Here is a 27,637-nt window from a genome sequence, read left to right as displayed (position 1 = left end):
GGAGTGAGCCTTAGGTGAATAATTACTATTTGAAGTTGAAAGTGAAGGAGAAAGTGAAGACTATTCTGAGTGAAGTAGGTTTTTTAAAAAAGTTGCATCAACAAGTGTGTACATTAAGATCAATTTACAATTCTATAAAAAGCTCTTTTAGCGTTCAAGCGGTGTTACAAAAATCAGACAAAATTAATCAATACAAATTGGATTGCCAATGGTACGGTGCGTCATCTGTAAAGAAAAAACACAAACAAACACCCCCATTACATTAGCTCAATGCCACAATGTTGCGTGTGGCTTTACCCCTTGGGCCAACCTTGATATGCCTTGAGATACAGGCGGCAGTTTGGCGCGTGAAGAACTGGGAAACAAAAATCGATGACTTCTACGCGTATGGCAAATTTCTTTCTTTATCATGCCATTTCGATCGAATCGCGATGACTCACAAGCCACCAATTCTATGCTGGTTGTGTTCTTGGATGGTTGCGATTCCATGATGGCACCTTCCTGCTATCTTCCCATCGCGCGTTCCGCTTGACACTGCTGTGGTACCGCTACTGGAATTTTCCCATTGCATAAAACCATTTTCCCTAGGAAGCAGGAATGGCATGGGATGTTAGCTGATGCATGGGAAAGTTAGTTAATTGAATAGCATAACGGAACGCAATTTGTCTGCATCGGAGCAGCGGTTCAAACGTTGGTCTTTACGATTCGTCCTGTCAGTGTTGACTGAGAGCCCACAATCCTTGGAGGAGAATGTGATATCCAAGTGAGCATTGCAAACTCCCAGAACAGAAATCGATTCCACCAGTTTTTGACAAGACAGTAAACAAACCGCATTTTTTTTCGTTCTCTTTGATAGTTTAGTGTTCTTGGGCCGCACAGCAAATTTTGGTGGTAATGTCGTGAGTGATTCGTGATGAAAAGTACAACTCAATCGGCCCAGTACAACAACGTCACGATGGGGACCAGGACAGTGTCGTCCTCCGTGCCGGACATCGATTGTGAGGTGAAAGTGAAGAAGAAAGGTTTGCGAAAGTTTAGTGCCGCTCCTTGGCTGAAGAGCCGTCAACTGATGGGCGTTAAATCGCAGAAAGTGGATAAAAGTGTTCCGGTGCCGTGTTGTGGTGTAAGTGTGGCCGGGGAAAGTGATGCACCGTTGCATGAGCGTCAGTTCGAGGATAAATCGGTGCAGTGTGATGATTTGCTGCCAATGGACGGTGAGCATCATCGGTACGGGATGCATCGCAACAGGTAAAGGAATTCGTCTAGACTTTGATTGATAAAGTGATGGAGAGATGTTTTTAAGCAAAGCCGATCTGAGAAATGCATAATGTTCTGTATGAATTTGTTTGGATGGTAAAATTTTGAATAAAATTATCGTTTGAACGAAAATAATATAAAAAAGTAAAAATAAAAAATTAAGTTGGATTAAATAATGCAACACAGGGTATCCCATTTTTTAAAGATTTTCCCTTTATTTGTGATTTAGTCTTCATATTTTTTGAAAATTTTTCAAGATAGCGGAAATAGGTGCCCCTATTTCCGCTATTTCCGCTATTTATTTATTTTAATGTGCCACATTAAGCAATTCGTACTGTAATTTACTTAACTTGGTTTATAACAGCTGCATGTGATTTCAATGTCATTTTACACTTATTTATTTACTTACTAATCTGTTCTCGAATAAAAATGCAAACCTGTTGGTTTTATAAATGTTTAAAAAATGTTTACATAAGACCTAATTATTTTTGTATTTGGGGCAAAAGTGACACCTATACAGGGCATGACGATCATCTACATAAAATCGTCCAAAATTATGAAAAAATGGAAAACTAGATTAGATGCTTCATTATAATATGCTATAGGTAAATGTGGTTTACCTATTCCTACTCATATTGTGCGTTAAAACTAGTTTCATAACGTCCAGATCTTAACCCTTAACACTTGCCCATGAAACAGTCTTTTGACTCTTTTGTCGCAGAAGCTAAAATAGCTTTTGAAAGTTTCGATGAAACGATGTGTCACTTGTCAACTAGTTTGAAGTTTTTTTAGTTATCTGCTATAGTTTTGTTTTATTGCAAACAGTTTTCCTCACGGCTACAACAAGTTGTTTCTGAAAAAAAGACAAATCATATGAGCAACATTAAAAAAAAACTTTATTTCGTAAAAAAGATACATGGGAAAGCTTCAAAAAGATCAGTACTTTTTTATTTTAAAAAGCTTCAGATCTCCCAGACCACATTGAAATTTCACAAAAATAATATTTCATAAAGCGAAAAGAAAACTCAAAATTTATTTGAGGTGGCTACTTTTTTCCAAACCAAATGGCGCAACTTTCATTCGCTGTTCTTTGTATGGGGTGCTGGAAAAATTTGCTTGTGCAGGTCCTGTTTCAAAATGTGTAGCAGCTCCACTCATCAGACATCAACCTGGTATCGAATCCCGTCAGGACCTTCTCTCCGTACGCTACGACAGGCTATTCAGCTACGGATAGGAGTAGAAAAAGATGTCGAACTTTGTTACTTATGTGCTGATGCAACCACTTCGCATTTTTCGTCAAAGGCTACATTGGTGGTCTGAGCGTTTGGATGCCTCCACAATATTAAGGTGGGTCTTTTGCCTATCCATGTGGTAAGGCCGGGCTACATTGATCGTACTCCTGAGTGTAATTTTTGTGAACGCATACGCCATCTAGCGGCGGCGGGTCGAAGCTAGAGGCTGGTATAATTTATCTGTCAAAAAGCGTTTTGGGTCGAGGAGCCTATAATTTTGATCACAAACCAGTAAACAAACAGCTCGGTGAGTATGTTCGATATTTTGTCGTGTATGTTTTTTTGAAAATATGTGGTAATTTAACATACATATTGTATTTCTAGCCATGGAACAAGCAGGAAGCAGTGGACGCAATGAAAAAATAGTAAGTACAACTGTTTTTAACGAAAATTGTGTGTGTGTGTGTGTGAACTGTTGTCTGTGAATCGCCGGCTCGGCTCGGGGCCGCAATTGAGCTGAACATTTTATTGAAAAATGTAGTGTTTGTAGGTTTCACAAGTGCTTAAATAATTTGTTGTAGGGTTTGTCCATCTATTTCATCATTTAAACTACATTGCAGAGTGTGTGAAACTGGTTGTTCGTTTTGGTATTGTAGCGGTTTTTAGTATAGAGCGAGTTTTTTTATTCATGAGGAACGGCTTTGTCATATTGCTTGGTAGAACTTTTTTTTTTATAAAATTGTAAGCAAAATTTACCGGCCTATTTGTATACATTTAATATAAAAATAGCACGTGTTATTATTATCACTGTGGTTCCGGTGTGACGGCTAGCATGACCGAATTATCACGCGATTGTCGACCTTTCTGTTGTTTTAATTTAAATTAAAAAAGGGAAGTATTTAACTGAATTTTCTTTTTCATTCCAGGATCATGAAATGACGATTTGCCCCGCAGTACTCGGCGTCCTGACCTGTAGCAATTTATTGATTTTGATCAACATGTCAAACGGCATACAGACAGCCTGGTCGAAAATTGATGAGACACCAAGCATGAATAATTTTGGCACTTAAATTATACCCACATCTAGCTTGCGCTGGTCGCCGCCAGATGCGCTAGTGAATATAAAAATTACGCTTGCGAGTACGATCAATGTAGCCCGGCCTGTAGATTGACGTCTTTCTCAAGCCTGTTCTAAAAGTATAAAATCTTCCTGAGGATCTATCGTTAACTTTTGAAGGATTTTATCAATTTCGTACAGAGTCTTTGCTTCATAGCCATACATGTGAGCCCAGCTTCGTAATTTATAGAATTTTCCCTCTGATTTGTAGTACAACAGGTAGGCAAATTCATGCTTGCTGTTCTCCTTATTGTCGATTTTGGGATTTTGATCCGAGATAGGTGATGTTTTGGACGACGAATAACAACGTTTTTCAAAGAACTAATTCACTCTCTCTCGTTCCCTCGTGGGATTTTATTTAAAAAGAGTGTTAAAAACTTTTTACCCGGAGCTTGTTTAAATCGTTCATTGGAAAGACTGAAATCACTCACTCACTATTGCTCAGTACGCACAACTCTAATACCTAACACCTATACTAATGGGTGATCGTAACAAAGAAGCGAGATCATCATGTCAGTATTTTTTAGCAGAGTTCCTTTAACCCAAATTCATAAAAATTGTGGATCCGGTCGCCGACTAGGTATCGAAACCCGTTCGGATCGCTTTGTCCGTATGCAGGGTTGACTGTCCAGAGACGAGAAATTTAAATCAAGGAAACCCAGTAAGGACTAAGGAAAGCCATACTTGAAAAAAACCTCTATTGAATCCTCTAAACCACTGCTCAAAAAGACGTGTTTGACAATGCTCATTTAAATTTTTTTTTAAGCAGTGGCTTAAAGGGTTCAGTCTTGATTTGCGATTGCTGATATTCTACACGTCTTTAGTCTAGACAGAAGACTGCCTCGGCCAATAGTCCACCAAATTATGGTGATCAATTTAACTGAACGATTATTAATCGTGTTGACCTACTAAGAGATAGTAGATTCTCAGAGATATAGTTGGTTTAATTCTGAAACATGATCCTGCAGCTTAATTCTCTGGTCGCTAAAGAACCTCCAGATCCTCACTCTAGAACTCTGATTTTTTAAAATCTGCTATCGCTACTACAGATGGTTAAAAGAATATAAAAATATAGCTAAGGTAAACGAATCTTGGCTGTTTTAAAGCAAATTTCAAAAATGTGTTGATAGCATGATTTTATTGCGACACTCTCCAATTCGATCTCGAGTCATGCTAGCTTAATTAGTGAGAACTTGCGAGTTGCTTAATCAGTTAATGCTTTAATTGCGCCCCCGAAAACGTTAAACCTGAGACAACATACTTAAAACATAAAACACCCTCACACAAACATTTATCAAAAAGATACTTCGTAGTTCTCACAGTTGCCATTGAACTTGTCCCTTGACGTCGGGGGTGTTCTCTTTATCGCAACACTACCGCCGCTGCTCGATTGCACTACCACTGCTGAAGAGTTGAACCGGAAAAATGCTGGTGGTAAATACGTACCTACATGATGCGGCACCCTTTGTTGAAGGGGTTGAAATTGGCCTGCCAAACAGTTGCAAGTAGAAGTACTAGAGAAAATGTTGCCTCAGTTCTGCATTGGTGTTCCAACGAAGCGACGGGTTTAAAAAAGGTAGTTGGCCATCCGTGTCGGAAGGTGATCGCGCGTGTCGTAGATAGAATGTGTGTGCTTGTGGACAGTGGATTTGTGAAAGGAGTTTGTATGTTTATAACAATTTAAAGTGCAACGTGCATGGCGCATACCGGAATGTTTTATTTGGAGCGAATGATCTTTAGAAAGTTTTGTGACTAGTGTGTAACAGTTATTGTTTTTAAGTGTAGATTCTATCAAATGAAGGAGATTGTTATATTTTTGCACTTCTGACAGCGCGCGTTGTTTTTTTTTATGTCACGATCGTTAATCGTTTGTCGTTAAGAAGCACATGTTCATTTATCAATTGACACCATTTTAGAGCCAACTGGTCACAATAACTGCAAACCAGGGAAATCCCTACTGATACGAAATGGTGTAAAATATGCATCTTAATTGGGCTTTATGTTGATGGGATCTACCAGACGCAGCGCATTACGTACGAGTTAAAAATAGTGTATCATTCATGAATCATTTTATCATCCATCATTGCATAGATGCTAAGTCACTTTGAGGCATACATGCTTTAGCAAACACACGAATGAATCACAATTTACGGCATGTTCTCTGGTTCTGTGCTTCATGCACGTCAACGCTTTTAGTGACTTATGTCATGGCTGACGTTTGATAAGAAGCGCTATAGTCCTTGAAAGCGGCGTGTAGTGTGAAATGTTACGTTTGTGGCCCGCCACCTTGCAGGTTAACGAACTGGCAAAAGGTAACAACTGGTTGGTTTGAGCAGTTTCCAGCAGTCCTAGAAAAATAGCACTAGAATAAGCAATACAAAAGATGGATGAAAATTATTGCAGTTCTGAATAATTGAGTCATCAAAAACTTCTCTGCTCAAAACACCTTTCGTTGGCTACTTGGCCAACTACTAGTTAGCTAAAGAAAGCTACTCATGGTAGGCCAAGATGATATGTTTGAACAATAATGGGTAGGCCGGTACAACGAAGAACTCTAAAAATTGCACGAATATCTCACCATCATCCAGTGAAATAAACTCGCCAAGCACCGGTTGGTTTGCTGGTCATGCTATGAGAATGGCACCGAATAGCTCAGTACAGTCTTGTTAGATCATTCATATGGACGGAAGAAGTAATTAGGGCCCAAATTGAGATGTAGAGAAAGTGGTGATGTGTCCGACAGAATGTCTGGGATATTGGTTTAGCAGATGATGGTGTTTGATCGTAGTATCGAGGACGATTCTACGGCGAAATGGTAGTAGCTCCTGTTAAGTCTAGAAGTTAATAGTGCGTTAGGAATATTAAAAGCAGTAGGAGCAGCAGAATTTTCTTTATGCATGAAAAGAAATTGTTGTAATTGTGTTGGTCTTAAAAATCCACTCAAAGAAGAACTTAATTTAAATTCGGTTGGATAACAACAACGCGAATCTGTGAGATACCGGTTTTACTATTTACGGTCCTAACTCCAACTAACTCCAGTAATTTACTATCCGACTAATGCTAAATGTTTTTGTTATTATTTTGTTTATACTTTAAGTTTAATCTAAAGCAAATTTGTCTAAAAAAACTGTAGCTATTAGATGTTTGTGAAATGATAAGATTCTCATCTTATCCTACATGACTAAATAAGCTTTGTAACTGTTGTCTCTCATCATCTCATCATCAGCTCTGACCGATGTGCCAGCTGTTGTCATCCTATGAATCCTATCTACCAAACTAACGTAATCGTTAACCAAATACCGTACATGGACGACGAGCCGGACGACGTGTCGCTGTCGACATTTCGCCGCAATCATCATCCCATACGCCATCGTCGTAATTCACGCGTTGAAAGTACGCCACATCCACCACAATCTCTGTTTAGGAAGAATAACCTCTTCACGGCAGCATCTCTACACAATGCAGTACAGCCAAATACCTCATACCGTCACAGCTCGGCCATATTGCGCGATGACGATCAACAAGACTGTAATGGGTCACTGTCCCAGTCAGAAGTTTCGATACCGAACTCAATAGACTATGATGATCTGGAGACTGTGGCTCCGTCCAAACCAAGAGTTCCTTTGCGGCGAAGGACTGGTGCGTATGGGAATGTGACACTAAACGTACAAATAGCGAACGGCATCAATACGGCCATCTTGGAGGCGGACGAAAAGGAAAACCCTACAGTCGTTCCCAGACGACGGTATGGTGTTGCACCTGAAAGAACCGCGATTCGTGAATCCTGCCGAGAACAGTCACAGTCTTCTTGCCTTGTGCTTGGCATCAACAGTGACTCCCGCAACCCACTCAACTACAAAATGTACACACCGTTCTACAACAAACGGCAAACGATGCCACCGGAACACTTCAAGGTAAGTTTGCACGGAGGTCACATGTGAGTGCTCGTGTGATCATCTTTCTTGGCAAAGTCTGCGCTTACCTCACGCTAGGTGCATGATGGCAAGGACATACGAACGCATTATTATCTTCATTTTGTTTTGATGTTTCGCTACTCGTTTGTACAGAACTGGCCATCCGAGTCGCGGTTCGGTGACGAGAACGATCGCAGCTATAGGACGCTCAGCTACTACTCCGACGTAGCGAATCAGCTGGAGCAATACGAACGGCGCAGTTTCGATGCCGGAAGCTCCTGCATGCTCAACGCGATCGACTCCAACTCCATCATGTACCGTAGCAGTATGGACAACTTGCCATCGACTGCGGACCACACGCCGCAAGAGCACCGCAAGCAGTCGCGAGTGGAAAATGGACCGAGCGTCGGGAAAACCCCACCGACGGTGGTACCCTCCAACCGAAACCGTTTCGGTACCGATTTGCGCGCTAAAAATAAGCCAAGCGATCAAATTCCGCCGGCACAGCCGCAGTCGAATTTATTAGCCCCTCCGACAAGCACTTTTGGGCGTTGGAGCGGAAGCATACAGAATCTGTTCAGCATTGGCAATCGAACATCGAGTGGTACCGGTCGGTGGAGTAAAAGTGAAAACTGCCTCAACGAGGTCGGTCAACGGTCAGGGAGACGAACCGCGGGAGCCTCCAAGCCGAACGAACATCGGGTCTGGTCGGATAGGCTTTTCGGAAGATCGACAGCTGCAGGACGTGCTGGAAAAAACGGACGTGCCCGTAGGATCAATACCTTCCAGACTAGTGGTGGTGGTAGCTTCTTCACGTACAAGTACGACGACGAGGAGGAAAGCGCCTGGCAGAAGTACTTCAATCTGGGCATGTTGCGGAAAATACGTCCCAAGCAGGGAAAGCCCTCTAGAGGCAAAGATGGCAGGTTAGTACAATTTAACTGGTGTAGATTTTATCGGTGTGTGAGTGATCAATCGGTGTTCATTTATTAATGTATTAAATAGTCTCGATTGATACGGCAGCTCAAAATATTTACCTTTCAACTACTAGTCTCGATAAGTGGCGCCATCTATTGGACCGTAGCGGTCCAATAGATGGCTTTAATATTTTAAAGTTAACAACGTGATTTTAACGCGCAATGATGTGTCTATATAAATACAATTTCACGATCAATTATCAAAACGAGGCTTCTCCTATTCGAGGGCCTCTAATTGAACTCCTTCAGAAATCACACACAAGATCCAATTATAGATTTTTTACTCCAACTCCATATGACGACCTTGAATATTTGGAGCGTCGTCTTGCAGATAGTATAGCCGGCGTGGAATGCGCAAGCTTATAATGTTCCGTCTGGTTGGGTTTCTTTGTTTACGTTTCCACAATTTCCCTTCCAAAATACACATCGAAATTGCATCGTACGCTGCTATTGCCAATAGGTCTCCTGCGTGAAAAACCTAAACAAGCTGTTCAATATGGAAAAATGGAGATAAAAAAAGGAAAAGGTGCATGGCCTGGTGTATTTAACAACCCGTTCTTCATACTGATGTTGGTTCGGTACGCACTGCGTTTGTATGTAAATATGTTTGGAGAATTATTTTTATCGTGTGTAAAATATTATCTTTTTGTAAAATACACTATGACCAGGTATCTTTTTTTCTTGCTCGTAAAAGGTAGTTTATTCGGTCAATTGTCTGAAAAATAGATGAAGGAGAAAATATCTCCTTATGCTCAAATGTACAACGAATTATAAACGTGATGTCAAGGCAGCAAAAAAATCGTAATATGCACTAAAAAACCATTTTAAAAGCATAATTTACTGCTCAAATTTCTTGTCTTCTCAAAACGCGTTTCTATTGTATGCACTTGAGCAGATTGATGTGTTCCAGAAGTAAATGTGCTATCTTCTTCTTTTTGGCTTAACGACCTCTAAGGTCACGCCGGACATCGAATGGCTTACTAGACTTACCGATACCACGAAGTTGGAAAGTCAGTCTTCACTACGGGGGGACGGTCCGAATAGGATTTGATCGTGGTGATGCCATAGCATCCTAAATATGCTATGGTGATGCCATAAATCTACTCATCCTCTCACCATGCGCACTATACTGTGGTAACTCCGTGACGTCACATGATCGCGAGTTGAGTGGTTCAAAATTGTTTCGCTAGTGCAGTCTGGGTCGTGATCACTAGTACATGTAACAGACTAGCACAACACTACTGTACGCCGGTTCCGCGTTGTTTCCTCGTGGATTTCCCTCGGCCAGATTTGTGACCGAAGGTACGACCTTGCCGGCGTAATTTGCAGTCACGGGTGACGTGGGTTGTGGATGGGGAAACTTGTATTGCTTGCTCACATCCACAGCTTTACAGCTTGCTCTTTCGAGTCGATGATCGAAATGTCCAAGTCGAAATGAATGGAAAATGCACAGATTTTATGAGTTCAGTTTTTTATGATAAAGAGTTGACATGAGCCATGTAGCCTGATATAATTCTAATGCTTATTTTATTAAAATAATGTTTGCTTCAATGTGTGCTCGCTACAAGATCTGAAGAACATTATTCAAATTTTATAGTTATGGAGGTACTTGGTCTTATCCTTCCAAAGGGTAAAGTAAAGTAAAAATGTTAAGAATAAGATAATTGTAAAATATATTCATCAGCATGACGAATGTCCTTTCATCGTCACTTACTTTGCATAACTGTGATTATGATAATTTATTCTCTGTTGGAAGTTGGAAGGCACCATTCCAGCTCTTTATCAGCATAGTTGGGATGAGATGAGTTATTCATTTTTATTCAGAAAAATAATCTCAACGAACCATTCGTTTATTATAATACTTTTTTGTAAAAATAGTGTTGAAAATACGGAGAGTATTGGATTCCAAAGCATTAGAAGATAATTTCAAGTCCTACCAAAATCCATCCAAAAAGCTTCTTAACCCTGATGATTAATTGAACTCTTGCTGGCCTTTCTTGGTTTCCTCACGATTCTTTTCTTGGCATTTTCTCACGATAAATCATGAAATATTGACTTCGAAATTTCTATATTTATTTCAACGAGGGACCTCAAAAACCCTTTTCCTTACTCCATCGGTTATCCTTCAGCATAATTGATTTTACGTTTTAAATAAAATATTTCGAAATGTTGAATATTGGTATCAGAAGTCAATTATAAGTAATTAAAAGGCGAATCAACTTAGAAATCTTCTGTAACCTTGAAAATTATTTAGCTTCTGAAAACATGACTGGGCTTGGTAAATGACACTTTCTGTACATCGGATAGAACATTGATTGGCGATACATATTTGAAAGGCCTTGTGAAACCTCTTTATTCTATTGCAAGCTGCCTAAGTTCATTCTAAATTTCTAAAGAAGACTAATAACTAATTTTGGTTCATCAAAGACTTCCGTACCTCTTCGATAAGCCCATCAGAGTCTGTCGTGTCTAATTCTCACGAGGATGGTATTGGTCGTTCAACAAAGACGCCAAAAATATTTTGTAACATCGAAGTAAATTATTTTCAACCTTCAATTTAGTATTGCTAATTGGGTTGGCTCGACAGCAGCGCAGTACTTTATACGGTTGGACCGGGGTTCAAAACTCAACTGGACTGTTCCCACGCAGTCTCCTCGCAACTCCGTGATATCAAAAAGTCTAGTAAGTCATTCGACGGTCTGGGTAAATTAATAGGAGTCGATACACAAAAAAAAAAACAGTTGTCTATCAGTTTTTTTTTTTTTCATTATTAAATCTATTCTACATTAACTAAAGTTTGTACCGATCGTAGCATCTAGTTCCCCAGGTTCATTGTCTGAATGTCCCGTTCATTTTAGCTTTTTTTATCACGCCCTAAAATGTCTCCATGCTTCAGATATCCTCTAAGCAATAGTAAACCCTTCAGTAGTAAACCATAATAAGCAATAGAATTCAACCGATCCAAGCATTTGTATGGTATCGTGCTCATTACGAAAGCTTCCTGCGTACGATCACATTTACCTTTTTCGAGCCGCATGAACCGAGACTCACCGTATAGGGCACGATGGGAAGTTACGCGCGAGACGATAGATGTGGGATAAAATAGCCTCCAAATTTGTTGTGCTTACCTTACTCTCGCAAGCTTAAAGGTCTTACCGGCCCTTTACATGATTGATTTCTAGACCTCTTTCGACAAGCGTGGTATACCTGAGTGTGAACATACGCTGGCCTCCATGAAGGTTTTTGGTTTGAAGACAGCGAGTTCAGAGTTTAACAATTCACCGCAAGTATTTGTCGAACCTCGGTGTGCCGGCATAACAGGTTTGAAAGGTGATTTTCTTAAATGTATTTAAGCCGCCACCAGCATCAGACACGGTGGCGCAACATTACTACGTTAATGACCTACCATTATCGGTACTCAGAGGTGCGCTGCATGGTTTGCAAGTAATTTGAGCATTAGTATGATAGAATTTTAAAAAGTTTTTCGTTTTCAGATGGGTCTACTTTTTTGATAGTTAATTTACATTCGAACTGGTAAATGTAATACTTTACCTAATCGCGTAGTTCTAATGCGTCACCTGCATTACAAAGCGTCGGTATGGATCGTTTGTAAACAAAACAAACCTTACGATCGCCTACCGATCACAACGAAACAATTGAATTAAACATTACGCATACACCACACACCCCAGATTCAACACATTCAACCATTTGGGGTATCCCCCCACTAAAGATTTATGCGATCGTGACCGTCTCTTTCCCACGCGATCGTGTATCAGGTGTAGGGTTTTCGTTTCGCGTGCGTACGCGACAAAGGCGCAACAGAAACGCATTAATACGACCCGGGCCGCTGACTGTGTTGGTGAGAAGAACAGGCACAATCATCACCAAGCAGCAGACCCTAGCCAGACAGCGCTATTTAGTTAAAGTTGTTGCATCCGACAGAGCGGTTGAGAGCAGCAAAGCAGCTGACTGGTTGGTTCAGAGTGAGTCGGTTAGGAATTGTGGATTCGTACGACCGTTGTAAGATCGCTCTTGTTCGCCAATTGTTTGTGGTCGGTGCATTAGTCCACGCTTCGCTGACTAAAACACACAAAAATCGTGTCTCGGTGTAAAGGAAGTGTGTGCTTGGGTGTGCTCGAAGTGTGACGAATTCATCCAAAACCTTGATGGCAGTGTTAAACAGTTCTTAAGTAGTGAATGCGAGGTACAAACGAACAGGGAACGACTCTGGTGAAAGTAAAATAGTATACAAAAAACCGTTTACCCTTCGGAAGCCGTAAGCGTAGCTGACGTCAGCGTTGATTCGTCAGCATTTTGGCATACGGCTTTTAGGTCGCAACAACTACAAGGGGAAGCTGTGTGAAGACGAAATCCCGAAAACGGTGCGCAGGCGTTAAGATGCGATTTCTTTTTATCGCTGTCTTAAGGCCGGGCTACATTGATCGTACTCGCAAGCGTAATTTTTATATTCACTAGCGCATCTGGCGGCGACCAGCGCAAGCTAGATGTGGGTATAATTTAAGTGCCAAAATTATTCATGCTTGGTGTCTCATCAATTTTCGACCAGGCTGTCTGTATGCCGTAACACGTGCTATTTTTATATTAAATGTATACAAATAGGCCGGTAAATTTTGCTTACAATTTTATAAAAAAAAAAGTTCTACCAAGCAATATGACAAAGCCGTTCCTCATGAATAAAAAAACTCGCTCTATACTAAAAACCGCTACAATACCAAAACGAACAACCAGTTTCACACACTCTGCAATGTAGTTTAAATGATGAAATAGATGGACAAACCCTACAACAAATTATTTAAGCACTTGTGAAACCTACAAACACTACATTTTTCAATAAAATGTTCAGCTCAATTGCGGCCCCGAGCCGAGCCGGCGATTCACAGACAACAGTTCACACACACACACACACAATTTTCGTTAAAAACAGTTGTACTTACTATTTTTTCATTGCGTCCACTGCTTCCTGCTTGTTCCATGGCTAGAAATACAATATGTATGTTAAATTACCACATATTTTCAAAAAAACATACACGACAAAATATCGAACATACTCACCGAGCTGTTTGTTTACTGGTTTGTGATCAAAATTATAGGCTCCTCGACCCAAAACGCTTTTTGACAGATAAATTATACCAGCCTCTAGCTTCGACCCGCCGCCGCTAGATGGCGTATGCGTTCACAAAAATTACACTCAGGAGTACGATCAATGTAGCCCGGCCTTAAAACTCACTATGTAGACGGAGTTTTTGAAGTGTATGTAAATTAAATTATTATGAAATCGCTCAAATAGATTACCCAATAATATTATTAGATTCATGCTGTTAAAAGTTCAATTTCTTCTTAAATCATTTATACTACATATCTGATATAATAGTAATTATTTCATTGAAGAAACTCGTCACTAAAGATGTGTAATAATCGCATTTGAACGAAACTACAAGTCGTCATCTGGAACACATTCTAGATGTTCGGTTTTCGATGATCTAAGCCACAGCTCATTCCAAACGGAAGATTTCTTTAAGTGGGTTACTGCTGTACCGCAAACCCCCTTCGCGGGGAATTAATTTACCCTCGCTGCAATTTCCTATCGTCAATGGATGCTGTTGTCTCTGGTGATCGTGCTTCCATTCCGGATTCCGTAACAGTGCAGTATGTGCGTCGTTTAGTCAGCGAACCGCACCGGCAAATGTTTATCAAGCGTTGCATTACTGCGGCGCGATCTCCGACCGACCGATCGGCTGCAATCGCTGGATGATACGAGTTTTCGAGGGCAAGGTTAAGATGCAAGACGGCTTTCATTTAATCGATAATTTGTTGTTTGCTGTAACTGTTTGCTGATACCTTTGTAAAATAAGGTTACGCGGGATTATCCGCAATTTTGCGTCTGACGTATTTTCAAATATTTTAACAGGAACGCTTTCATCCGGCCAACACCGCCATGAAATCACATCGCAGTACTTCCGTTCTCGCTCTGTAGAAAAACTTCCGACGACAAAAGTGCTAATAGACACGGTTTCACGGCCATTCCCTTGTTTGTTTCCCGCCCATGTTTTCCAGTCTCCACAGCTCACATCGCCCAACCGTGCGGTAGGTTCGTTACAAAACGAAGTTGTAAGAGATGAGGGCCATTTTTCGTTGCCAGCTCATATAAAGCTTAGTGTTGTGCTTTGGGGATATTCTCTCCAAACATTTTAATGACATCATCATCCTCCTCCAATCACCGGTTGCTCTTTGCTTTCCAGCGAAGTATTACTAAGCAGCGAACTATTTATTGTAGTGCATTGTTTGGATATGAGTAAATCTGTGCTCACTGCACGACCCGGGGGCTTAGTAATTCCACCAAGTGTCTATGGAGATCACTTCTCGCATCTTAATCATCACCCCGGGTTTCAACCTGGGATGGAAGCGTGTTTTAATACACTGGTGCTTGACACAGTGAAATCTTCAACAAATATCATAACCTAAGTCTACGTTTTATTTACTGTACTGACCACTCCTAGCAGACCTTGTAAAGAAGAGCAAGCCTATTTGGTGTTGTTTTGTCTGCAAGTTTTATCTATTGCTTTACATCATCATTTAGATCAGTGATATTAGTTTATCAGTAAAGTCGTGTTATTTTTGTTGTGCGTGTGTGTTTGGGTGCATTTTATCACGAACTTCAAAAATGGCGTCAACATAACGCACGTTGTCCATATAAATGTGTTGCTGCTAGTAGCGGAAAGCTTTGCCAAGAACCGTTGGAGTAGGTTTATTTCCTAGTCGCTTTCCGATTGTAGTATTGCCAATTTAAAATTGTAATCAATGTCTGTGAGCCTTGAATTGCGGTGCCGGCACTGTTACGTAGGATTTTATAGGGCATAAATTCCTCAACGTACAGTCATGCATTGGCATACAAGCTGACGTATTTATCGTACAATGTAGTTTTAGAAGCAAAACATTTTCAAAAAAGAGTAATATCAAGAGAATGATGATTAATAAAGAAGTTTAATCAGTAGTGTGTACAAAACGACTGTTAATATTAGTTACGAATTATGGCAGCGAAATATTGTCGGAAAGGTTCAACGGGAGAAAAAAAGAAAACAAACCAATGAAGCTTACCAAGTTCTCTAATCGTTGTTGTGCTAAACAGATCGAAAACAGTTCTAGTGCCGCTCTAAGAAGCGTTCGTGTGCGTTTGTGCAAGAACACGTCATAACCGACAAAAGGACAGACTTTCCCCCGTTTAGTGGTTTGCCGACCGTGCCGACCGACTTCACGGCTACCAAACTACGTACTCTCAGTGTGCATCGATTGCTGGCAGCATCAAGATGGACGAGGAAGCAATGTGGAAAGGTTTCTACGACAAGATACAGGAGCAAAAGCAGAAACCTCCAACCGAGCATCAGTCCATGTAGGTATCAGTGATGTAGAAAGGTGTTAAGTGTATTTTCCAACCGCAACTTTCATTAACTACTCGGTGTGATCTATCCAAAATATGAATGAAGTGCAAATTGAATTTGTCATTGACATTCTGCAAATTCTGAGACATTTGTTTAACTTCAATTCGCAATTTCCAATTCCAAACCTCGCGATAGCTTCCAGAAAAATTATCCTCATTCTTCAATAAATCACCAATGTTTTGATACACAGTTCGTTCTACATTACACCCGATTCTGACTCAGTGCTCGTATAGGTTGTTCGAAGGGAACATGCGCAGTGCAATATTTTTGAATCGTGGCTGTGGCCATTGGTTTGTAAATATTTGAATCGTATTTATTTAACCATTATATTGTATTGCATTTTCCCATGTTCATTCAAATCTTTAGAACGAATTGAAAAGATAAAAAGGCAAGCAAATTATTCGTTTCCGTAATATTGTTCCGGATGGTGACGATCAACACAGAGATTGATTGTTCCAACCGTTTCGCTGATGCACAGTCTCAAGTTCACCGTTAAGATCAGATGATAAGCTGATACTATACTCGAGCTCGTAAAGTTACTGTTATGTGAGTGTTTGTGTGACATATGTGCTTTACTACAGTGGAGCTTGGTAGTCAACCCACAGAATGATAGCTATTAACGTGCCTTTGTTGAGTAGATATTTTATATCTCCAATCGTAACGAATCTTGCTTTATCATATCGAAAGGTCTCGTGAAAACGCCGGTAAACTGTAAACTTATTGGAGGTAATTAGAGGTAATTCTCGTTGGGAAATGTAGTTATTTTATTTGGTTTTTGTTTTCTTTTTAATTTTGCGGAATTTGTTAACTGCTTATCCAATATCGGATACAATCTCAGTTTGCGGTTCTGTACAGTTGCCCTCAACAACGGCATAATATTTATCTCATCCTGTTCTTCCGCACAAAAAAAAACTAGAAGAATCATGCTTACACATTTGCGATTAATTGCAAGCGCTGCCATTGCTTGTTTCCGAGCGAGAGCTGATCGAACAACGTGCTTTATGTTCCAACGGAATCACATTTGAATTTCATTCCTTTCAATCTCTCAACCATATCGTTTAAACCTGTCACCTCTTCAGATGGTCTGCTGTCACTTTTGGTCTGCTCTGCAGATGATTGTTTTGGTTGTGTCGTTCGTACCGTCGTGCGAGCGGTGTTGTGTGCGGTAAGGTCGAGAAGAATCTCGGGAGCACAAGTCGGTCCGCTTGGTTCGTGCTTCTAATCAATCAAAATAGTCAATATTGGCTTACATTGTACTATCTATCAGTCGCCGCCCCACACAACAAAAAGCGTACACATTAGATAACGTTCGCTATAGAAAACGCGATTCGTGGTGCCGCTCGTGAAGATGATTCGTTCAGTTTTGGTCCTGCGCTCCGCCAGCAAGTGGTACGGTCCCGGATTTCGTTTGAGTTTAAGCTCGGTGACAACTTGTACTGAGAGAACGATGCATAGCAATCCCTTGAAGCTAAGTCAGGCCTTTGTCAATGGGCGCTGGATTGGAGCCCGCTCGGGTGCAACGTTCGATGTGCAAAATCCTGCCAATGGTCAGGTTTTGGGCGCGGTACCGGACATGAACCGGGAAGACGTGCAATTGGCCATCGATGCAGCGTATGACGCTTTCTATCAGCCAAGCTGGTACAACAGTACCGCGAAGGAGCGGTCAGCAATGCTGAAGGTAGGACCCATGCCCAATTGAAGGGTATTAAGTTCAATTAAGCACCCTACGCGAGAGTTTGCGTCACGAGTGATACACGATTGTTTCCATTTTAGAACTGGCACGCGGTGATGGAAAAGAACCGCCAGGAGATTGCCAGCATTATGACGGCCGAATCGGGCAAACCGTTGGTTGAATCGTTGGGTGAAGTTACGTACGGTAACTCGTTCGTCGAGTGGTTTGCTGAAGAGGCACGGCGCATTTATGGTGAAATCGTTCCCTCGCCCGTTGCGAACCGGCAGATTATGATGACGCGCCATCCGGTCGGTGTGGCGGGTCTGATAACACCGTGGAACTTTCCTCATGCCATGATTACGCGAAAAGCGGCCGCTGCCATCGCGGCCGGCTGTACGGTGGTAATTAAACCGGCCGAAGATACGCCTCTGACGGCGCTTGCGTTGGCACGGCTGGCGGAAGAAGCTGGGTTCCCGAAAGGTGTTATCAACGTGATAACGAGCAGCCGAACGCATGCAGCCGAAATCGGGCAGCTGCTTTGTGGTAGCGATAAGGTGGCGGCCATATCGTTTACCGGATCGACTGAAGTTGGCAAGCTACTCTACCGGCAGTGTGCCGACGGTGTTAAGCGCATAGGACTTGAGCTTGGCGGTAACGCACCGTTTATTGTATTTAAATCGGCCGACATGGAGAAAGCGCTTACCGGTGCGATGAATTCGAAATTCCGCAACTGTGGCCAGACATGCATTTCTGCCAATCGATTCCTTATTCAGGACGAGGTGCACGATGAATTTGTGGAGAAGCTCATCGAACGTATCCGCAAGCTTGCGATAGGAGATGGAAGTCGGGAAGGCGTACAGATTGGTCCTCTTATCAATCAAGCACAGCTAACGAAAGTGGATCGTTTTGTGCAGGACGCAAAGGAGAAAGGAGCAACAATACGCTGCGGTGGCCAAACTTTGCCCAAACATGGTGCGCTTTACTACGAACCAACGGTCGTAACGGATCTTCGGGACAACATGCTCCTGTACAACGAGGAAGTGTTCGGTCCGGTGGTGTCGGTAGTACGGTTCAAAACGGAAGCCGAAGCACTTGCCATTGCCAACGGAACACGGCGTGGATTGGCCGGATATTTCTTCTCGAACGATCTGAACCAAGTGTTCCGTGTGGCACGCCAGCTAGAGACGGGCATGATCGGTATTAACGAGGGGCTCATCTCTGCAACCGAGGCTGCATTCGGTGGAATCAAAGAATCGGGAATCGGACGTGAAGGTTCACGCCATGGGATCGATGAATACGTCTACATTAAATATCTCTGCTATGGTAACCTACAGCAGTAAATTTATTTTATTAGGCACGCTAGGTGCTACTAGTCAGCGTTAAGCGAAACTATCAATTCCGCAGCATTACATGCAACTAGCGCGCACACAAACACTCACAAGCTGTTACAAATAACTCCATTGTACGTCTTCCATTTGCTTGGACAAGAAATTACCAGTGCATAGCATTAAGTCATAACTGTATCTGTAAACGAAGCTGTTTAATCAATAAACACGGTAATAAAGTGTATGAGCAGCCCAACGGTGCTGTCTTGAAATTACAATAAACGAGGAGTATTACTATTTTTTCATATACAATTTGCTTCACGGTATGAAAAACTAAATTTCGCTGCTAATAGTAGCTACATAGCTACACAGATAAGGAACAGAGACTAGGGAATCATGAAGGATGAGTGGGCATAAAAAGACGAGAACAAAAGAAAATAGGGTCATGGAGAAATAGAAAGCAAAAGAGGGGCTTGAGGTTATGGAGCTCTAGTAGCAGTCATTTTTCAGCAAAGACCAACAAGAACATACTATAGAGCTATGAAGGATGATCAAATCCTCGGATCACTCCAGCTTCGGATCACTTCAGATATACTGCGGAGATTACTTGGAAATTTACCCTAAAGAAATTGAGTGATCTGAAGCATCTTAGTAATATATCCACTAGAAGCACTGGAGTGTACTCCGCAATTTTCTCGGACTCGAACCCGGCATGTCCTTTTCGAAATTAGTAATTCGTAAAATGGTTTTTTTTTAACAAAGGGGGGGTATTGAAAAGGGACTTCAAAAACTTTCCCGGTGTGCACTCCAGACGTCCTAGCAGCAAGGATGAAGTGGTGGAACCTATCTTAACAAAACACTAGCGCAAAGAAAGACAAAATCTTAGAAGATTTTGTCTTTCTTTTCTTTTTTAGAAGTATATCGACTTGATTATCTGAACACCAGTTCAACGATTTGATTATCTGAGTACAGTCAGTAGAAAGAAAAAACTTAGGGTATGCCTGGATACGGTAAATGGTTACAAGACACGGATGCAGGATTTTAGTTGAAGAAAATCAAAGTATAAATGTTAAACGGAACTTCCGTTTAACAGTTTTTGCCGGGGAGCAGCCTACAAAAGTTGACCAAAACTATCGTGTGGGATGATTAATAGCCATTACGTGACTAGAGCTTCCAACTGAGATTCAAAATCGATTTTCCTATCTCCTCTTTTTACCCTTACCTATCTTTCCCTCTACGGTATTCAAGACCTTAATGGTAAAGTCTTCGTGTCTAGAGCTTCTTGTTGAGAAATGATATTGAATCAATTTTCCCATCTCCTTCATTTATCCTATCACATTTTTCCCTCTACTTACAGTATTCAAGACCTTGACGGTAGTTTCTTCGAGAAGTTTGGCTCTATCCTGCGCCAAAAGTCCATCCAAAACGATGAAAGTGTTCGCGCCCGTCTGCAACCCTTCCCGGACGAAAACGAGCCGGAAGCGGAATTACACGATCCAACCACTCTGCCACCGGTAGCGGAAGCCGAAGATAGTGGAACCGAAACGCTGCTAGATGAAAGTGACTCCGAAGACCAGCAGCAAGAGAAGCAGGCCGAGTTCATAGAAGATGTGTTCGGTTGGAATGTAAGTACGAGCAAAGGGAGGATATGGGATATGGGCGTCGTAGTATGAATGGACATCGAATGGACAACAAACGGAATATTAATTAAAGTTCGTCGCAAACCTCATATTGGGGAGGTTAGGCATAGAGACCAGACCAGCCATGGGGTGCTAAAAATACGAACACGTGTTCGTTCGCTTGCCGTTTTGCGAAAGATTCGGCGCCCGTTACATATGTTGTGATCGCTATGCTAACCTTGATATTTTCACAAGGTCCTATGTTGCTTGCCATGATGAACGCATTCGAGGATTATTACTATCATCTACTGCAGGTTCTGCAGAAGATTAATTAGGAACTATGTTGGACTAATAATAGCCAACTTGTGAAGCTTGGGGCATGTGAGAAATGAGGTAATTAGGTGAAGATTTTCAATCACAACACACAATCTCCCTTCGAGCGATATTTAAACACGCGGGATATAAAAAATGAGGTTGATTCAATTGATTATTTGTTTGGTAAACATTTATTTACATTCTTGTCGTAATGATCAGCGGTATCGATAAATCAAGCTATCCCAAAATGGAACACACACACACATTTCCGTCGATCATAAAAACAATACTAAATGTTTGGAAAGTAAGCAAATCGTTGATCGTTAGGCGTTCGATTTCGTTGTTTGCGTTGGAGGGAAAAACTACTTGGCACTACGAGCCGCCAGTTTGATGTCTCGTAGACGATCTTCTTGTCTAGAGAGATCCGTAACTTAAACTATACATAACCTACTCCAACATAAGCCAGCCTGAGTCTGGCAAGGATTCCAATGTTTCCAATCGTTCTTGCTGTTGTTGGCAAGATTCCGTCCAAACGTTTCCCACACGGCTGAAACGGTATAGTAACAGAGCTGCCGATGGAGCCGCCATGGTTAGGAAGAAGATAGAATTTTTCCGCGCAGGTCAGCTTGGCTTATTTATATCTTCGTCAATGATGAATCGAATCGCATCCGTTCGGAAATGTGCGTGTATCTCTTTCTTTGCGATTTTTCACCACCCTTCATGCTTGTGGTCTTTATTTGGCACACTTTTCCGACGGTAATTCTGTCCTGTGCACGCTAGGTTGAGGTTCCTTTTATTTTTCTCACGCTCGTTGAGGATCTTCGCTTGCGGACCATTCCGACCAGATCAGTACATCAGTAGGGTCGGGAAACGTGAACTTGCTTCCGTTCCTTGTGCATCGGTCGGAGACGATTTAATTTAGCTTTAGCGAATCGACCATGCCAGTGACCGTGCAAACGTAAACAGGATCAGGATTTTGTGCGACCGAGCGTTTCGAACGCCTAATGCAAAGCGCCGCGAATTTTAGTGTTAGCAAGTGCAACGAAAATTTTGATAACGAAAAATAATTGGTTTTACGAATCATTTGCGGATCTCATCCTAAGCCAATGCTAAGTAACAACGACCCGCGGTTCAATATTATCGGCGTTGTGTTCTGCACGGTGTTATGAAAATAGAACGAATCATTTCGCGCCTTGTACTCGCCGTAGAATAGCGTGAAGGTAAAAATAAAATACTCAAATTTCGCGGTTTCCCCTGGGACTGGTCGAGCGTTAATACCTAGAGAAAATAGAGAAATACGGACAAGCGCTGATCATCGCTACCTTGTGCGAAACAGAATACAGCCAAGTGCTCGGATTTCTTTTTCGAAGTTAGAAAAGTGCGTGGGACATTGGTTTCTGTTGTTGTTGTTGTTGTTGTTGTGATAAATGTGTGTAATTGTTCAAATATTATCGGAAGAGAATTGCGCTCGGTAGTTGATCCTGTAGAAACGATCGAGTTATTCAAAATGGTTACGTGCAGTTGAGATCGTCAGAGCAGACGTCAGCTAGTTTGGAGCTTTATGTAATCGATCGCAGTTGTGTCGTATTGGGGTAGTTAGTGCGTTAGTTTAAAACTCACCGACTGTGCCAAGCTCCTCAAGAAATCTCGTTTTGTTTCGGGGGCATATTAGATCGACGAAAACGAGTTCCCGTCAACAGACCGGCAAGCGATGAGTACTTACTCATTACCCAAGCTCCTCAATGGAGGTGGCTTAAGTGGAAATAAAAAGTTCAACATCAAGTTCGGTACACTACGGCTGACCAAATCCTTCCGTTCGTTAGACCGGCGCGAAAAACCCACCATTCAGCGAGCTCAGGAACGTGACTACGGAACGACCGTACGACGATCGTCCGAGAATCCGTACGGTACGGGTTCGGGTGGAGCTAATCGTCCTGGACGCTTGCCCTACCATCCATTCCGTGGCATACGAAAGGAAGAAATAGAACAGCAGGCCAGCATGATCGTCCATTCGATGACCGTAATGTGATTTAGGCTCTAATCGTGACTTCCCGTCAAGCTTGCTCCAATATTCAAATCGCTTACCTTTTATTTCCCTCCAAACCTTCAATTCTCTTGATTCAGATCGAGGAACTGTACGAGGAGATTCTGTTCGAAAACATCCACAACATCGGGTGCGACGATGAGGAGCTCAACGTGGACGTTCTGTTCCCTTACATACAGGAGGCATTTAAAATGTCGGACGAAAAGCACAACGAAATAATGCAGATCGCACGCAACAAGGAAGCGCCCGAAATACGGCTGAACGTGGAGATTGTGGAGGCGAAGGATCTGGAACCGAAGGATTCGAACGGTCTGTCGGATCCGTTCGTGACGATGTACATTGCGTCCAATCCGAACCATCGGTACAACACCTCCGTAAAGGCGGGCACGCTGAATCCCGTGTGGGAAGAACATTTTTCGCTGTAAGTAGTATAGGTGTGATCGTGGCGTGTGCTCTTGCTGTTGCGATGGAAGAAGCAAATGTTACTCATCATAGGTTAAGGTCGAGATTGGCATTTAACGATGAAAGCAGGTCAGGGCGAGAAAATTTTGCATTGCACAAGCATCTTTTGGGATTTTTCACGCATTTTGAGGCACAAAAATACTAATATCCAATAGGAATTCCTAATTGAATTGCTATCAGAGTAGACTTAACTTTTCTACTTTCATTTGGCGATACCGGTAAATTAAAATTTTAAACATAAACTTACTCGTTGGTGTCGAAGACATGAAGATTCTTTTGTGTGATGCCTATTTTGATACTAAGTACAGTTTTTTTTAAAGTTTAGCTTAGAGATAGAGATGCTTCTTGAGAGTTGAAGAGATGCTTCAAAAAAATTCAATTTTCCATACGCTCTATCCAGGCCAATTGCTGAGGATGCAAACGATGCCAACCTCATCGTGGAAGTTTGGGACTTTGATCCAGCAGAAACAGTGAAGGAGAAAATGAACAAACTCTTCGAGGTTAAAGGTGTCCGGGGTCTACGAAAGCTGATGAAAGAAATCGCTCAGACAGCATCCACCGGAAAGCACGACAACGAACTAATTGGGCGTACCAGCATTCCGTTGAAGGTAATATTTCATCACGAAAGACCTCACCGTCGGTATATCTGTTCAACATATTTTTCTCCTGTCTTCAGTCAATACCCGCCTCGGGAATGCTGCTGTGGTACAATCTGGACAAGAAGAACAAGCTGCGCCGTCAGGGCACCATCCGTATAAGACTGAACTTTAGCTCGGAGAAAAACAGCCAAGTGGCGGCCCAGGAGCATCGCCATCTATTGCGCATTCTGCTGCTTCACGAGCTGGAATCGTCGAAAGTCGCTCCGTACTGGTGGTCGGGCAAGTTTACCATTCAGGGCGAAGCAGTACTAACGCAACATTCGGCCCAAAGTGGTCTTTCCTCCACGACGGAAGCTTTCATACAATGGTCCGTCTTTGCTGCGATTCACCAGGATCATCCACTATCGTTTGTTCTGTTCGATACACTGCTCGAAAAGTTGATCCGTCCAATACAAACGTTGTCCGTGTCGGAGGAAGAATTGAAGACCTTCTGGGAGGCAACGAAGAAGCTGCTACCGTCCTGCTTCTCTGCCATCCGGAAGTTGCGCAAGAAGAGTACGGGCGACAAGCTGGTACTTAAGACGCTGAACGGCGTACTAAACATTATCGCGAAGGTTGCTCTGCTAGAACCTCCGGAGGGTACGGATCTGTTCCCGGTGCAGATGTACGGATGGATTCGCCGTTCGAACGATAGTGAACCGAATTGGGATATTCGGGAAGCTCTTGCTAGTGCTGTTGTGTCGGGTGCGGAGGATTGGTTTAGTGGAATTAAGGAGGGACACTTCCTGGAGACCGGTACGGATGAGGATCGTTTGCAGAATTTGATCAAAATCATTCAGCTGGTTCGGTCGGACATTCAAAAGTCCATCGAGTACTACGATAAAACATTTCAAGAGTAAGTCTTGGTAATATGTTTTTTAGTACAAGAACTCTAAAACATTTATGTTTTTTTTTTGTTTGCTGTTCAGAATTATGCATTTTCCCTACACAAAGGAGCTTTACATTACGTACGAATTGAAGCTGGCGGAACTCATCAAACCGACGGTGGAAGATATCTGTCGGAAGCTGAAAAGGATCGATCTTCCGGAGACGGCTTCCCATCGTGGGGGTGATAGTGGATTTATTGAGTACGAGGATATCAACATGGGTACGACGCTATTCGAGCTTTATCTGGTGCTGAAACGCTTCTGTACGCTGGGGACCGCGCTTAGTCCGGGCGAAAGTAACTTTGCGATCGACGAGTACCATCGTTGGTTTACGACCGGTGTTACGCACTGGTTAGATATTGCGGTGTATAAGGCTTTAACGCGCATTCATAAAGCGATCGAGCTAGATAAATTGCAACCAGTGGATGAGACGGTGAAGTATTCATCCTCGGCTGTCGATACGTTGGCCATCTTTTATCAGATCAAAATCTTCTGGCAACAGCTAGCGTGGCCGGATGTGGAGGGAGCGTATATTTTTGTAGCGAAAATTGTTGATGTAAGTAATGTCGCAGGACATTGGTTGTGCCAATCAGATTTATTATTCAATTTCTGTTCCCAGGACATCTGCCGATGCTGTGTATTTTACGCCGATCGTATGTCGGCACGCGTAGAAAGCCTTGGAGTTGTGGAGAATGTGTACGAGAAAAAGTTTGAGGTCACATCCGAATGGTGTCTCGCGATCAACAATATCGACTACATCCGGCAGAGTTTGAAGCCGTTCGCAACGGAGCTCGGGGTGGATGATATTCTAGCCAAGCTGGGTGATGTCCAGAGCAGTATCGAAGCAGATCGCTGCAAGGAAACGCTGCGGGCCGTACTGGACAATGCGATCGATACGGAAAAGAACAAGATTCTGGATTTGGTGGAGAAGTTGGCACGCAAAATGGCACCGGCGATGCGTCGATTCCTGGTCGAGGGTGCGGAACTTTTGCAGCAAGACTCCAACTCGCTCGATCGTTTGATGATGTACATGGAGGAATCGCTGAGCGTGCTGAACGCGGAGCTGAATGAGATCAACTTTGAGCGTGTGCTTGACGCCATTTGGGCCGAATTGACAGCGATCTTGTATGACCTCATCCAGAGTAATTTGGACGTAAGTAGGATTTTAAGAATTTTTTTTATGTTTTTTTTTATTGACAACTTCCGTTTTCGTCCTCCTCTTCAGAAACGACGTCCGCCTTCGTTCTTTGCAAATCTTCGCGATACGCTACACCTGATGGTGGCCAACTTCAAGACAGCGGAAAACCGCGAATCAGAAACGGCCGCTGATAAGGAGACGCTTGCCCACATCGAGCGCTTGCTGCAGCTGCACGGGTACGAAACGACCGATCTCATCCATCAGTATTACTTAGATAGGCTAGAGGAGCAGAACCAGAGCGATCCATCGACGACCGGCTACGGCATGCTGACGGTCCAGTGTTTTTTCAAGGAGAACGTGCTCGAGCTGGAAGTTGTGAATGCACGCAATCTGAAGCCAATGGACGGGAACGGTTCGTGTGATCCTTTCGTACGCGTTCATTTTCTGCCCGAGGAACGGTTCGTCGGGGTTGCGAAGCCGAAAACTCAATGCCAGAGCAAAACACTGTTCCCGCTGTTTGATGAGAAGTTTGTGATGTAAGTTTTTATTGGTCTAGTTCTTGTAGAAATCGATGTTTGAGGCTCCTTTTTTTCGTCCCACAGAACCTTTACCCCCGAGCAGCGTTCCATCCAGAACGCACTGATCATGTTCAGCATCAAGGATAAGGATCTGTTCGGTATGTCCAATCAATATCTAGCCGAGTGCTATCTCAGCTTTAACGATATTGCCGACATTTCGGGCGATGCAGGCAAAATTGAACAGAAGCATCTCATCCTTACGCGACCACAGAAAATGGGTAAGAACTCTTTGCCCTGGGGCACATAAGATTCACCTTTTTTTTACTAAATCTCTTTCTCTTCTAAATTATACAGATATTGATTGTCTACGTGCGCTTGAATACCGGCAGGGTGACAAACAGGCCAAAGACTTTATAAAGAAGCTGAAGCAAAAAATGGGTCAATAAATAACATGTGCAAAGGCAAATCTTGAGCTTGAATACGGAACGAAAAGTGCCCACGTATTGAACCGATATGAAGAGGGGCTGTAAAATCGTATTTATAATTGTTGATGGTAATGTAACCAATGGTGAAGAATGAAAATATAACAACTGAACCCAATCGTTTGGGATTCTGCTGATTTACGTAAAAGGAAGGTCTGGTTTCATGAGTGTTTCAGTTTGGTTGATGACTGATTAATAGAGATGGTGCGGGATTTATCGAGCAGCAGCCCTGTGGAATAGTTGGTACTGTTTGCTCTGTTCGATTGTTAGCAATTGTAGTTGTAGTTGTTAACAATCGCAATTTTTTTTAATTTTTTTTTTTCAATATAAGCCTTTCATTAGTCCTACCTAGCATGGTGTCATCCCTGGTCGATCTACTTCATCTAATTGTATGTCCTTTGTTTCGTTTGCTCTTAAGATGCTTAACAAGTTTTGATTCGGATGAACGTCTGCCTTCGATAGTGTATATCACGTTCTTTTTCTTGATAAATTAGATAAACTAGGATTGTCTATTGACATCACTGCCTGGCTTACTTCATACCTTTCTGATCGCTCTAGCTATGTCTAAATACTTCAACCA

The 27,637-nt window shown here is 42.3% G+C and overlaps 3 protein-coding genes across 4 annotated transcripts in view; 2 read left to right on the top strand and 1 right to left on the bottom strand.

The window, feature by feature from the left end:
- Window positions 1-4,045, bottom strand: part of LOC126558958 (soma ferritin) — a 203,505-nt gene extending 199,460 nt beyond the window's left edge. Inside the window, exon 1 of the mRNA XM_050215049.1 lies at window positions 4,025-4,045. The gene's annotated coding sequence lies outside the window, so the exon portion shown is untranslated. The remainder of the gene's footprint in view (window positions 1-4,024) is intronic.
- LOC126556651 (protein unc-13 homolog 4B) lies at window positions 914-27,033 on the top strand. Of its 2 annotated transcripts, XM_050212044.1 has the most exons (12): window positions 914-1,248; window positions 6,833-7,520; window positions 7,674-8,446; window positions 20,312-20,579; window positions 23,013-23,353; window positions 23,795-24,002; window positions 24,071-24,888; window positions 24,962-25,475; window positions 25,539-26,072; window positions 26,145-26,593; window positions 26,660-26,853; window positions 26,930-27,033. In XM_050212044.1, exons 1-12 carry the CDS (start codon window positions 914-916, stop codon window positions 27,019-27,021), a joined length of 5,214 nt encoding a protein of 1,737 aa, XP_050068001.1. In that variant the 3' UTR covers window positions 27,022-27,033. The 2 variants fall into 2 exon arrangements, with proteins under 2 accessions (XP_050068001.1, XP_050068002.1); XM_050212045.1 differs by lacking the exons at window positions 914-1,248; window positions 6,833-7,520; window positions 7,674-8,446 and adding an exon at window positions 15,797-15,908.
- On the top strand, window positions 17,111-18,969 carry LOC126557733 (succinate-semialdehyde dehydrogenase [NADP(+)] GabD). The gene is made up of 2 exons (XM_050213610.1): window positions 17,111-17,635; window positions 17,731-18,969. Exons 1-2 carry the CDS (start codon window positions 17,306-17,308, stop codon window positions 18,967-18,969), a joined length of 1,569 nt encoding a protein of 522 aa, XP_050069567.1. The 5' UTR covers window positions 17,111-17,305.
- Window positions 27,034-27,637: the final 604 nt, after the last annotated feature.

Source organism: Anopheles maculipalpis, chromosome 2RL, assembly GCF_943734695.1.
Source record: "Anopheles maculipalpis chromosome 2RL, idAnoMacuDA_375_x, whole genome shotgun sequence".
In the NCBI taxonomy this organism is placed as follows: Eukaryota; Metazoa; Arthropoda; class Insecta; order Diptera; family Culicidae; genus Anopheles; species Anopheles maculipalpis.
The sequence above is the reverse complement of the archived record's forward strand: the minus strand, read 5'-3'. Positions and strand labels throughout refer to the sequence as shown.